The sequence below is a fragment of the Leptonychotes weddellii genome, chromosome 1 (genome assembly GCF_054177405.1).
Source record: "Leptonychotes weddellii isolate Sample4059 chromosome 1, ASM5417740v2, whole genome shotgun sequence".
In the NCBI taxonomy this organism is placed as follows: domain Eukaryota; kingdom Metazoa; phylum Chordata; class Mammalia; order Carnivora; family Phocidae; genus Leptonychotes; species Leptonychotes weddellii.
Genome location: NC_138369.1, coordinates 85,484,432 through 85,499,338, shown reverse-complemented (window position 1 = coordinate 85,499,338; position 14,907 = coordinate 85,484,432). Strand labels below are relative to the sequence as shown.

Below are 14,907 nucleotides of genomic sequence, written 5' to 3'. Positions count from 1 at the left end.
GGCCTAACCGACTGAGCCACCCAGGCGCTCCCATGTTAACCATCTTTTTAATTGCTTTTTAATCTCATAATGGTTCTTTATTTCTCTATATTTTTATAAATGTTTTGGGGGCTGTGTGGTTGTTCATCCATCCACCCGTGGCTTCCCTTTCCTAAAGTTGCACACACCTTTCCAGTTATTTATCCACCACCTGCACTTAGTCTTTATAATCACGTAGTGCTTCCTTTCCACCTTCCTTCTCTCTGCTCTCCTTCTGCTCAGCTCTACCCGTACTCTCTCTTCCCCTCGCTCTTCAGACACCTTCCTTTCCTTCTTCATTGCCCTCTTACTCCACCAGTCTACCAGGAAATTTGAAATAAATTCCAATCTGGGAAGTTTGGCCCTCTTTAAATAGAAATGATGTTTTACTGTGAAATCCCTGATGTGCCCTGACTACTCACGATGCTTAGCTGTAGGTATTCCTATACATTCAAGGGTTGTCCCTTGTAGAACTGGGGGTTAGGAGGGCTGATCTTGAAACTAGTGAGCAGTGAGTATGGCAGAGAACACTGGCCCCAGTGATTTTTTAAGTACTGATAATAATAAAAATAATAACATGGACAATAGCTGCTAACATTTGTTGAGAGCTTACTAGGTATCAGGTCCTAAGCTAACCACTTTTATAAGTATTTTTTCATATAATCTTCACCAGAACCCTGGAGAACATGTTCTGTTATTATCACCATTGTGCCAATGAGGAGAACGGAGCACAGTGAGTGACGCAGCTCACACAGCAGTGAGAGGCTCTTAAGAGCTGGGTTTCACTGATGCTTCAACAACCACAGGGCAGTTGTGAGTCCTGGGATTCCAGCTAGTGCTGGTACATCATGAAGAGCACCAGCTTGGCCTGCGCACCTGCACATAACCAGACAGGTGAACACAGGGTGGGCCAGAGTGGCCAAAGCCAGAGCACGGTGATTGCAGGTGCCACAGAAAGGGTCGGGTCTGGGAGCAGAGAACAGAGTTGGTGGTATATAGCCACGCACAGTCCAAGTCAGTGAAAGCATTAAGTGATGGGGGATTTGAACCAAGGTGGGGCAATAAGATGGATGGTCCATGGTGGTGATCGGAAGGGGAGGGACAGTGGCGGAAAGTTCAGGAAAGGAGGTGGTGACTCAGAGATGCCCAGTGGTGACCATGTCGGAGTCTGGAGGGAGGGGATTCGGTCGATGGGAGAGGCATCGGCAGATCTGGGCAAGGCCACAGCTCTGGGATTGTATTGAGTAATAGGGCTCAGCAACAAGGACAGGTCCAGTCAGCAACCGTGGGCCATTGTGTCCAGGTGAGATGAACAGAAAGGGTAGCTTAACACCATGGGAAGGGTGCTAAAGAGCCTTGGGTATCACCTAAGGAGGTTGAACTTCGTCCCATACACACCTGTGCTCTCTCTCACCTGGAAAGTTGTTGTAAACACGCACGGCACCACAAGCTATGTGACATCATGTCTTCTTTCCGTTAATCTCTCAAAACCCCTAGTGTGGAAACAATCTTTTAGTCCTAAGAGTGAGTGGATTCAAGGTTAACCCTAACAGAATGTCACTTTCACATTCTGACTTGCTTTCTTGAGCAGGAGAGTAAGAGATATAGATGCCCCTGGCATGTTCGCCTGACCCTGGGGATGTTGTGTGAATGTGCCGTGCGTGCGGATATCAGTTCATATATCACAATCGGGAAAAGGTAGCAAATGGCCCCCAGAGGCCACGGGGAGCTGGTGTGGGGAAGTGGGGCGGAGAGGTGGGCAGAGAATAACAGTGGTTTACTTGTAAGCCCTTCTATAACGTTTCTAGTTTAGTGTTTTGTTGTGTATGTGTGTATGTCTGTGTATTAGAAACTTGAAAAGACGTATTAAAGTTGACTATCAGGTAATCAGTCCCGTACTAAATGAAAAAGTGGGAGGGAGCACAGAGACAATCTGCTAACTTATTGTTGCCGGCAAGAAACCAAGGCAATTTAACTGGCAGATATAAGAATTTTTAAAAGAGAAAGAATAGTAGCCAGGGGTTATTTAATGTGAGCATATTTTTAAGAGGTTCATATAGCACTTGGAAATCATTATAACACCACGAGTGTTAGACTTTATTGGGCCAGTGGCGATGCTGAGACTTCCAGTCAAGATCCGAGTATCCCCACCACTCTCTGTTTAAGGAATAAGCCAGGGAATATAATTTAGCAAGATTTTTATCAAAAGGAGCTAAAATCACAAGAGAAAGAAGGCATTGTTCTTATATGCCTTTCCTTCATAGCACGTAAATGATAGTAAATTTTTTAGATTTTTCTAATTCGACCTGCCAAAATGCATGCTGTGTGAGGGCGGGAGCCACGTCTGTTTTGCTCACCCAGCTGCCCCAGGACGGAAATAACTTATATGGACTTTCTCTTTCCTTGAGCTACTTGAGACGCTTCGTCTGCTCGAGGCCAGGAAGGGCTCCAGGCCTGGTCCCAGGAGCAGACCCTGACCTTCCATGAAATGGGAGGAGGGAGGAGGCGTTCTTGCTCCCAGTAGAATAGCATTTCTTAGGCCTCTGAGATGCTCTTCACTGAGTCCCACATAAAACTGAAGAACTTAATCCGCTGCCATGATTCCTCAGCTCCATCTGGCTGCTGGAGTAATTGAAACTAGAAATGTCTGCTTTGATGGCTGCTGAAAAGAAAGCTTAAATTTTCGTGGAAAACCTCAGTACTGCCTCAAACCTTAAACGTTGGGTTTCTTGGGAAATTCGATTTCTGTTATCTCCAGTTTTCTAGACAGGGAACCTGAAAAAAGCTCTAAACAGATGCGGCAGCGGGAACTTCAGGACCCTCACAGCCTACACAGGTGCCAGGGAGTCCTCTGGGGGGTGGGAGGTGGGGGGCAGGGAGAAGGGGGATCTGGGCTTACCCAGAAATAAGGGGTCCTAGGCTCCCAGCATCAGCCACAGAGCTCAGACTGAGCAGAGCCTTGAACGTGGCCCAGCCTCAGGAGAGAGGGGGCCAGGGTGTCTCCACGCTCATGCCTCACTGTTCACAGAGGTCGGACTCAGGCCATCTGCACCGCAATGTCACTGCCTGGACCACCTTCAGGAGGCTGGGCCTTAACTCCCCTCCACTCTTTCTCCCCTACCCCTTCCTCACCTCCTCCCTCTCTCTCTCTCTCCTCCTCTAGCCCTCCACCCTCAGTGACCCTTCACTTGCTCCCCTCCTCCTGGACTTCTCTCTCTCCTCTCCTCTCCTCTCCTCCCTTCCCCTGCACTGCCTCCTTCCTCCCTTCTGGCTTTGGGAGACCAATGCCTTATCCATTAGGCCACAGGGTGACTCTCCCTTCTCTCTTTGTCTCTTTCCTCACCCTCCTTCTCTCTCCTCTCTGACCCCTCTCCCTCCCTCCTTCCTTTCCCCTTCCTTCTCTCCCTCTGACTTCAAATAGATCAAATAGCTTTTTCTACTCTAAGAAAATCAAAGGTTGGTTCCCACCAGAGGCTCTTCTCAGTTCCACACACAATAAATAGCTACCCATTTCACCCCCTGGGTTAGAAAGAAGAGGCTATTCATGCCCAAAGACACCGATTTTTGAAGTATCAGAGGTATTTTAAACAAGCTGTCTCTGCACTGCTTTCCTTTCACATGCTAACGCATCTGCCCACTGGTGGCTTCTGACCCTGCCTTCCCCTCCTCCACCTGGAGAACAGAACTGTGAGCAAGCAAGCGGACTAAAGACGCGTTTACCAGGGGAGTTGAAGGGAAGACCCGAAAGCTCTAGGAATTGTGGCGTTCACAGGAAAGGCTCTGGGGGAGCTTGAGCCAGGTGTGGGCGGCCCTGAGCTGCTCCGCGCCAGTCCTCCCAGCCTGCCCCCACAACAGGCAGAGAGGCCCACTCTCTGGAGCAGAGGAAATTCAAGCTCCAAGCCCCTCAATCGCTCTGGCCCTTTTGAGGCCGTGGGAAGAAACCCAGCATTGTGATCCCATGGTCCTGTGTTTTTGCAAGATTTGCAAGAGGAATATATTTTAACCACAGTTGGGTTTGATGACTGTTTCTTTCCACTACGGTTTCCCCTCAGTCGTACCTCTCCTCTGGTCAGTTGGCCCTGGAGTGGGCATTTGGGGGATCTGACAAGGGGAAGCTGAAGTGGGAATGCATTCAGTTTATATTCAGTAGTAGATCTAGTTTATACATGTGTGTGGTCCCCAGTCACTTCTGTGCGTGGGCAGGTCCCGGCTCACCGTCCCAGGGCAGGAATGGTGTACAAGAATAGTGCCGCAAGGCTGAATCAAAGACGAATATGACCTGCAGCACTAGGCTTCAGAAGTCTGTGGGCAGTGGTAGAAAAGGCTTGAAATGTACTGAGCCTAAAGCTAGTCTGTGGAAAATTCTTCCAGTCATGAGAGGTGTAAAATTCCAGGTGGAGGATTCTATTCTCGTGGGTGCTCCCCCAAAACAGAAATCAGGAATATATTCAGTGATGCCCTATATACATGGATAAGCACACCGTGCTTTGTTTATGGCAACTGTGTGACATGAAGGTGATCAGAAACCTTGTGTCTGCAGAGCCTGGTGTCCGAGCAGTAGCACACCCAGCAAGCACGTCTTAGAGGGAGGCGCGCTTTAGTGCTTCCCAGTTATCGATAACTTTGATCAATCTTGCTGGAGAAAAGCTTACCTCATCTTCCTATTCTCTCTTGTACAAAATCATTGCCTATGTAGAGCAAGTATTGAAGTATGCAGGCAAAACTTACAGAGGAGAAAGTTATTTTAGAAGTGTGGCAGGCAGTTAATTAATTTGAATATTATTTATTTTGTGGCTTTTGAGATGTCTGTTGCATTTGCCAGATTTTTAAATTATGAAATGTTTTGTAATTTATTGTTTCTTTCTCAAGAGTCTCTTCCAAACCTAATTTTGTAATTGTACTTTTGTATTAATTTTCTTAAAGAGAGCCCCCCAAATTGTTTAAGCCTTAGGCCCCACACACCTGGGTCGTCTTTACGGGCCGCCTTGGTGAGCATCTGGACAAAGGATTGTTTTTTCTGTCTCCAGGAGACTGCTCCAGCCCAGGCCCCCACATTCCCAGGGCAGTTTGGTCAGTGAGTCCTGCAAGGGTAGCAGGTGGCCGTTCCTCCAGGATCTCTATTTTCAGGACTGTGGGGTCTTCTCTTTGAGGGCTCCTCTCCCGGGTTCTCAGGCTCCTACTCTTATCAGGAAACAGCAGTGAGGAACAGCTGTTGATGCTCAGTCTCACTAGCTGTGTTGAGGCCCAGCTGCACAGATTCTTATTCTGACATAAATCCATTTGAGGTTCTTTTGATTCAGGGAGAGGTAGGGTGGTTTTCTGCCAAACCTTTTCTCTGATGTGTATCATATTTGCTTCAGGCGTTCAGTCACACAAAACTGTCTCACCTCATCTGCAGCAAGGCCCTTAACCAGTTTTCTGATTTCCTTAACAGAGTTGGTGTGGACCCGGATGAAGATCTGAAGGAGGAGCCCACCTCACACCAGGCAAGTCCAAGAGGCCAATTCATAGAGTATAGAGATACAAGATGTTCTGTTCCACGGAATGTTCCATGCTTGTCTGGCACGTGGCCAAGGGGCTCAACCTGAAGGGGGCTGCCTCCACTGATAAAAACACATCCGATGACGAAAAATACCTGGGAACTCAGGGTATCCGTAACCTTTGCATCACCTTTAGAATGCTAAGAACTAGCACGCCCTTGCACCCTCTCTGTGGCAGCAGGAAGCTGGGAACTCTCCAGCATGAAAGCAAGAGCATGGCTCTTGGAATGAGGTAGCCTGGAGTTCAAATCCCTGCCCCAGGACTTGCTAGTTTAGATAACCTCGGTGAAATGTATTCAGTGCATGTCCATTGGGCACACAACAAATGGACCTGTTTCTCCCACATGGCCTCTCATTAAGCAGGTCTAGGTGTATAGAAATATTGAAATATTGGAACTTTGCAAAAGCACAGCAAAACTGTCTAGGTGATCCATTCCTAACTGAGCTGTGGAACGGTTATCTGCAGAGACCTGAAAATCCTCGGGGAAGTTTGTTCAGAACAATGTGCTGTTCACTCGAGTACGGCAAGTGTATTCTCCAAACGCTGAACTCGAACCTGACGTCCCAGTAGAATCTGCCATTGGCAATTTTGCATCAGCCGTTTTTAACTCAGTACTTAAACAATTGTGTGGAAATGTTGCCCCTTTTGTTGAAATGGTAAGTGGATAGACACGATAGAAAAATATCACGAATAAGTGATGTTGCTTCATGACTCGTGTTATGATCAGACCTGGATCTGAAGAGGATCCACCCCTCTTTTATTCTGCGATTTTTTTCCTGTAATGCCATCAGTGAGGCGCAGCTGGTTAGTGCTGCTGGGCAAAATGTGGCTACTTTCCCGGTTTACACAGACAGAAAGAAGGATCCTGTGCTCTATAGAAAGGGCTGGAAAATTAAGTTGGTGATGATCCTGGCTTGTTGTATGGTCATTTTTTTTTTTTTTGTAACATGTGTTTCAAGGCTGGTGCTGTTTTCACAGACTCATAGCCTGGGAAACACACCTACCCGCAGGAGTGAGCACAGCAGGGTGCCAGCACTCGGGATTGGGGCCAGCTCCGTGACCTTAGGAAGGAGATCAAAGCCCATCTCCTTATCCTAGTGGGCTGTAATGAGTAGTTAGTAAGGTCTGCTGGTGGCTGATTTTTGAAAAGCATTTTCATCTCATATAGGTCAACTAATCCATTCTCCTACCTTCAAGCAAAACTTTTATCTAAATTCTATCTTTCTCTTCTATCTTTTTCTTTAAAAGAAAGGAGATAGAATAAGAAAATTCATCAAAGAAAATTCTTCATCTTTCTCTAGCTGCCTAATATTTTGAAATCACATATAATTATTGGGAAGATCACCTACTAGCCTAAATCTTTCCTTTTACAATTTAAACATTTCATTTCAGCTCATTCACGCCATTGTTAATTCAGTAATAACTCCTACCTGAAGATACTTAAACCGGTAAAAAGTATTTCTCTCTTAGAGAAATGAGATAGTGCAACTAGGTACAGTGAAAACTACATTGTATTTGGATCTTGGACAGATTTTTTATGTCTTTGAGTCTCAGTTTTCCTACCTGTAAAATGTGGATGATAATAATGTCTACTTCTCCAGGTTGGTATGACAATCAAGTGAAATTATATTTATGAAAACTAGGTAACTTAATCATTTTAGTTAAACCCATCTCATCTTATGAAGGACTTGTGGCAGTTTATATGTGTAATAAAATAATAGTAAAATATTTAATGAGGCCAATTCATAGAGTATAGAGATACGAGATGTTCTGTTCCACGGAATGTTCCGTGCTTGTCCAGCATTGGATTTTATTTATTTATTTTTTTTATTTATTTATTTGAAAGAGAGAGATTGAGAGAGAGAGAGAGAGCACATGAGAGGTGGGAGGGTCAGAGGGAGAAGCAGGCTCCCCGCCGAGCAGGGAGCCCGATGCGGGACTGGATCCCGGGACTGCAGGATCATGACCTGAGCCGAAGGCAGTCGCCTAACCAACTGAGCCACCCAGGCGCCCCCAGCATTGGATTTTAAAATTCAATAAATAATATTAATCAGAGCAAAAAGTCAAAACCAGAGGAGTAAAAAGATTCATGAATGAGCAGACAGACCATAAGGTCCTATATACCTGCTTAGTCAAACCACAAGTAAGGTTTGGTAGCCAACAGGGAAAGGAAGAAAAAATAATCAACCATATACTAAAATATTATCATTAGAGGGAAAAATGATACTCTCTCCTCAAGCGGGACAAAACTTCACAGCCCGCTGTTTTAAAAGAAATTTCTCACTTGGGGCTCCCTGTACAGGACACATAAAGAGCTTATCCAAATGTTAGCTAACTAACCTTATTATAAATTACACTGTTCCTACTGAACTCTTGCTGCTTAAAAATAATTTTGTCTTTAAGAGGTGTCCTGGCAGGGTTCTTATTCACAGTAACTTTTGACTACTGAGGTAGGTAACATCTCAGAAAGGGATCTTCTCCAAACCTTGCAATAATTCTTATCTTCAGTGTCAAGTCTAGGAAACAGTGGGATGGAGCTAGAAATAAAAGAAACCACCATTGTCCCTGCAGCTGCCACCTGTGCTGGACAGTATTTTTGGTACTTTCCAAACCAGTGTCAAGAACCTTGTTGCCCTCGTTTTGCCTGACAGCTCTTCACTTATTATCAGCATCTGTTGCTCTGTTGGACTGAAGCGCATAAACTCTAATTCTTAGGAGGATTGCATGTTTCCACTCGGTTTGCATTTATTAAGTCGGGTTCACGTTACCAAATACAATGATTTTCACACTGGTCAACTTCTAAAAAAAGAAGAAGAAGACTATTTTTACCAGAAGCTAAAAATTTTACAGTTATGGCAGTTACTGATCGTACACTCTCAAAATCAATAATAAATGGGTTATTATATTTTTTAAGGAACCTCCTCTTTGTTCGTGGAGAGTAAAACAACCTTTGGGAAATATGACTGTCTTGCTGTGACCGACTAGCAATGCCACAATCTTCCTTCTCGCCTTGTAACAACTTTAGAGTGTGAGTGATATTACGCTCTTGCTTGTACCAGACCCAGAAGCTCCAGGAAGTAGGTTCCACATGCAGTTATTAAAGTCTAAATATACTCTCTATGCAAATGGGCTTCTTCGAGAAATAGTACAGTGGTGGATTTTATGTCTCTTAAATTTAAAACAAAAACAAACGAAGCAAAAAACCTCTGAGATTCCCCCCAACCCCAACCATAGGAAGTTTTCCTTGTAATTGATTCTGTGTCCTTGAGAGCACAGCAATGCAGAGAAGTTAAGAATTGCTGGAGCCCCACACTCACCTTAATCTTTTCATAGAAATTCCTGCTGCCCAGGAAGGGCTGCCACTATTGCTTCTCTTTTTCCCTTTTCTGCCATTTTTCTCATGATCATCCTAATATTTGTTGAGTACAGACTATTGTTAACACTTCTAAGCACCTTACCTATAGTAACTCAATTTCCAAGATAACCCTGGGAGTCGGTTCTAATATTATCCCCATATTACATATAAGAAAACTGTACACAAATGAGTTAAATAGCTTGCCCAAGGATACATAGTGGGAAGAGGTGGAGTGTTAACCCAGACAATCTGGTTCCAGAACTTCCACTCTTAGATGGTGTGATTCATGCGTGCATTCATTCATCCATACAACCCACCATGTCAGACGCGAGTCTAGGTGGGAAGAAGATGCAGCCATTAGCAGTTCCACGTTTTCACCCTCACAGAGCTTATACTCTAATGGGGGACACCGATAAGAAAAAAGGTAAACAACTACATGAGTTCAGGTAATGATAGGAGTAAAGCCGGTAAGAGGGTGGGGGACAACGGAGAAGAGGCTAGTGCCTCATCAGGGCTGGCCTCTCTGAGGAAGTGGCATTTGAGACTAGAGGTCTGAATGGGATGTGCAGAAGTGAGCCATGTGAGATCTGGAGAAAGAAACAGTCCAGAAAGAGGCCACTGCAAGGATGAAGGCCATGGAGTCGCAGTGGGTTATGGTGCACTCCGTGAGGAGCAGGAAGGCCAGTGTGGCTGTGGCTTGGTGAGCAAGGTGGGAGCAGATGGACATGAACTGGCAGAGACAGAGAGGGGCCAGATCATTGGCCATGGTGATGAGTTTGATTTGATTCTGCAGGCAATGGAGGTATAAAAACTCTTCCAGGTTTGGAGCTTGGAAGTAATGGAATTAACCCTTTTTAAGAACCCATCTTTCTCTCATCTCTACTCTGCCCACTGTTACAATGAGGTTAACTTTCATCTTTTCTAACATTTTTATTTTTTAACACTGTGCGTGCTTCTTTGTGTGCTCTCTGAATGCTAACTTCCTTTTTTTTTTTTTTTTTTTTGCTTCCCCTAGTTTCTTCATTGAAATTCTGTCTTTGGTTGTTGCTTGTGTGTAAGCTGTGTGGATCAGTTCTGGTCACTGCAGCTCAAGAAAGTCAGAGCAAAGCTGAGAAAGGTCCAGAGAAGGACAACTTCAATAACTTAGCAGGGGGAGATTAAAAGGATTACTATTTCTCCTGCAGAAAGATTAGCACTAAGAAGGAATACAATGATGTGTCTATAAAAATATGAAGAGTGTGAGTAAGGTGAACAAAGACTTGTTGGCCAATTCCCAGAAAGCCATAACCTGGAATACCCCTGAAGCCTGAAAGAGCTTGTTTGGGGAAGAATAAAAGGATTTGTTCTTCTGCACAATTGATACTTATTACTCATGGTCATCTAGAGTTGCAAGGGCTGGAAATATAAGGAGATTCAGGAGGAAAAGAGATTAATTAGCAGATGGTGGGGTCCTCTCATCATTAAATAAAAAATAATTTTTCCCTGTGAATATTTTTAAATATCCTAATAAACTTATAGAAAATAAGATATTAATATATATATATATATATGTATACCGAGATTTAACAATTATCAACATTTTTCCAAACTGGCCCTTGCTGTTGGAGTTGATCTCATAGAATATAAATTCCATACTATACCTCCACAAATATTTCAGAAATAGAATACTAAGCTCTATAAAATTGACCTGACCCAGATGAGGGGTTTTTATGTTGCATTATAACTAGTAGTATTTTGAGAAAAAGAAAAGGCAATTTTCAGAGCAAATATCTTGGGTTTTCCCTTGGTAATATTAACTTTATTTTGGTTATAATTGTTTATGTTTTATATATGCAAAAGTATATTTCCTCGCACTAATTCTTTACTGCTTAGGACTAAATCCCATATATTTATCTTACCTATACATTCTATCATTGCATGCTCTAGAAAGCAGGAATGATCATGAGAAAGAGGAAGTGGAAGAAGATGGCAGCCACAATTTAGTGAGCACTTTTTATATAGTAGGTGGCATGTGTATAACCACGTTTCTTTACCTTGATCAGTCAAGACATCTCTTATAACCCCCATTTTAAAAATTATGAAATTGAAATTCAAAGAATTAAAGGAACTTTCCCAAGACAAAAACAACAAATTCCAGACACTTCAGCAACACCCAAACTCCAATCTCTAGTTCCTCAACTCAGTGAGGCAACTGCTCTCTGCTTGGACTCTACCTTCTTGCACTGCAATTGGAATAGAGCCTCCAGGCAGAAAGTCAAGGAGAATAGAGGCTCATGTCATTCATTTTCCTTCTCTTGTGAATCACAGCCCTTTGCTGCCAGTTACCTAATACCTGAATTACATACTTTGGAAGTAGTTTTGTAGGGGCAATCATTGTTTTGTTTTGTTTTCAGACAAATGCGTAATACTATATATTGGAATCACAAGTCTCAATGTGAGACTCTTATCTTTGCTGTGATGTTTGTGGTTGGGCACTGTCACTAGGGAACGTCATGAGTTAGGATCTTTTTATTCCAAGGTGCATTTTCCATTAGGATGTGTGTATGTGGGTGTAAGTGTGTGCATGTGTGCCTACATGTATATAAAGGAGTTAGCATACTAACTAAACTGTGATATAAATAAGGCATTAATTAAGGATACTGTGAATTAAGTATAGTGAGATGATGTGAACTTTCTTCTGCCTGTAAATTGGTCCATCATCTTATGTCTTGCAATCAATCTGAAATCCATAACATGGTATACCGGACCTAGGATAAGTTTTGATATACTTTTAAGGGGGGAATATATCTTCTACACTATGTATTAGCTTTCTATTCATAACCAATTATCCCAAAAATTAGTGGCTTAAAACAACATTTATTATCTCACAGTTCCTATGGGTCAGGAATTTGAAAGCAACTTAGCCGACTGTTTCTGACTCAAGGTCTCTCGTGAAGTTGCAATCAGAACATCAGTCAAGCCATCTGAAGGCTTGACTAGGGCTGGGGGATCCACTTCCATATTGGCAAAATGCCACCAGTGCACCGCTGACTATTGGCAGGAAGACTCAGGTCCTCACCACATGTATCTCTTCATACAGCTGCTTGAGTGTCCTCACAATATGGCCGCTGACTTCCCTCAATTGGTCCAAGACAGACAGCAAGGAGGAAGCCACATGCCTCCTTATGACCTTGTCTTGGATATGACACATCACTTCTGCCCCGTTCTGTGAATTAAAAATAAATCACTAAGTACAATCCACACTCAAAAGGAAGGAAAATTAGGCTCCATTTTTAAAATAAAAAGTGCCAAAGAATTTATAGATACACATTTTTAAACCACTGAAATATCATATTATATTTACCTGAACCAAATAATTTATTTTCCCCTGGATTAACTTGAATCTCCTATACAGATAAGTTATTTGAACAGGCCTTTTCTTTGTAGCTAAACCATGAGTTTAGCCCATCTGGTAGTTTGTCTATGTCTACATGTCATCTTAACAGTTTTATCCATCCTTGACTAGTTCTTTCCTTCATTTTCTTCTCCCTAAGCATGTATTTTCTGACTATACCTTCTTGAGAACATTTATGAAGTTATCATGGCACAGGGAAGGTGAGCATATTTGTATAAAGTAGTTTCTATGTGGAAGCTAAGAATTAATGATTTACCTTTTAAAATGTAAATTTGAAAAAATTTCTTATTGACCTTCAATTATATTATGCCCTTTCTTCAAAATCCAGAAATTTTTCCCTTTAGGGGCACAGAATCTGGTCCTCTCCTTGGAAATGAGAAAATCAAAGCAATAAACTTGAAGTTATTACATAAATAAATTTCAAACTGTGGGGAAATGGTAGGGCAAAAGTACTGCTATCAAATTCTATTCACATGTACCACTTGAAAAAATGCTCTGGAACCCGTAAGGAGCTCTACAGGTTTGTTATGATAATTATTTGTCTTTATTATCATTCTGTGCAACTTCTCCTGACATTAATATTGAATATGAAATCTCAAGAAATAGAAAGGAAAATCTCTCTCTCTTAATCCATTGAATCCCCCTGAAATGAGGAGCAATCCCACATGATTATCCCAGAGCAGAGTTCATCCAGTTCACTTAACAGAGGCCCCACATTTGAATATTGATAGAGGAGTGTATTTGCATTTGCTTAGCTCTTTTTCATTAAGGTTAATACAACAAACAGTCCCTTCTTGCTTCAGTGTCTGGTTTGCACAGATTTCTGGCCTGAGGCTTTTGTTTTCTCTCAGGGGTCCAAATAAGCATAAAACTAAGAGTACCTTCCTAATTTTCCTATTGCTCCCTCTCTGGGGTTGTGCTAAGGGTGAGGGGGTCACTTAAAATATAAGGACTCACTCCCTGCTGTGCTCAGTCACTTCCCAACCCCCGGTCTATTCCTTTGTTTAAGGAGGAAAAAGAAAGATATCAAATGTCCCAGTCACTTTTACCTTTTCCCAGAAATAGAAGCTAATAAAGGAACCAGAAATTGCACATATATCAAACGCTCTGTTTCTTAGAAGTATCAAGGGCAAATAGAAGTTAAGATTCAATGCTCTTGAATCTCCAGTTCCCATTTACAGTGTGAAACATGAGGCTCAGAGTTGATAAGTGTATTGTTATTAAATGGTAAACGGTAGAGAGTCAGAACTCAAATCTTGGTTTTCAGTTTCTGAATCCTCTGTGTGTTCCAACATGCGCACCACGTCCCCTCTGGGATAAAGAACCCAAAAGAAAAGAAATACTGCTAGTGACAAAGAAAATAACCATCAAGTTCCAGATTCTGCTTCTAATGATTGCTCACAGCCATTGTCCTTGGGTGTGAGTTGATCTCTGCTTCAGAATAATCTAGGTAAATTAATGCTACCTGCTGTCCTCTGCCCATCTGGACCCTCCCAGAGGCTTGCCCTCTGAGCTGCCCCATCAGATACCTTCCCTGTTCCAGGGTGAATGCAAAGGCTGGCCTTCCCTTGGCACATTTATCTTCAACCCCCAGTGAACAAGCAGAGCACACAGTAGACTAACTCATTTATTGCTACTCATTTATTGATGGCCTTTCATAACCGAGTTATTAAGTCATCAATAACTTCAGAGAAATAAATGAACGGATCCAGAACTGGGCCAACAGATATTTAAGATACCCACTGAAAATTTTATCTAGGATCAGCAGAAAAGTCAATGCCGGGTCATCAGTGTCATTTCCCTCACAAAACATGGTCTATGTTTTATTCTAATTAAAACCCGGTCTGTTTCTTTACAAACTAGTAAAATGAATAATATCTCCAGTCTCCCAAGTAAAATAAAGTTTGAAAAAATGGTTACATTTGTTAACATTTTCCCAAAGTACTACCTAATATGTGTTGTTCTTATCAGCTGTCAAAAAAATACCTCTGAAAATTTTGCCAGAAATAGAGTATAAGATCTTTCACGAGTGCTTGTGAGTTCTGGTATATTCCCCCCAGGAAATAAAATAAAAAGATCGGGAAAGGGGAAAGAAGGGCAGAGAATGTTTCTAAGACCTTGGAAAATCCTTGAAACCCATATGTAGGAGTCTGGAGAAATTCCTAATACAGACATTAAGTTTCTATAGGGACATTTTTCACAGCCCTCAGCACTTTACTCAGCTGGTGGGAGCCATGCTTTCCATTATGTTTTGGGGTGTGGATAACTGCTCTGTCTCAACCTACAGGATCACCCCAGAATCCTGACCTTATCTCCCTGTTCAGATATTTCTTTTCCTTAGTTTGCTCCCCACTTACACCTGGGGGCCCCATCTCTATGAGAGGAATCTTGGCTGCTGAGGGGTCACAAACATGCTTGGAAGCCTCTCTGTGCCTCAGTTTCCCCATCTGTCAAATAGGAATAATAATAGAACATACTTCATCAAATTGTTATAATTATTAGAAAAGTTAATACATGAAAAGCACTTAGAATACTATTTGGCACATGGTGAGTGTTCAAGAAGTGTCAGCTGTTATTGTTGTCATTGTCATTAATAAAA

General features: G+C 42.6%; 1 protein-coding gene across 1 annotated transcript in view; it reads left to right on the top strand.

The window, feature by feature from the left end:
* Positions 1 to 14,907, top strand: part of SLC9A9 (solute carrier family 9 member A9) — a 510,696-nt gene that overhangs the window by 390,220 nt on the left and 105,569 nt on the right. The window contains exon 11 of the mRNA XM_081806463.1: positions 5,453 to 5,504. Coding sequence (XP_081662589.1) covers positions 5,453 to 5,504 — 52 coding nt within the window. The remainder of the gene's footprint in view (positions 1 to 5,452; positions 5,505 to 14,907) is intronic.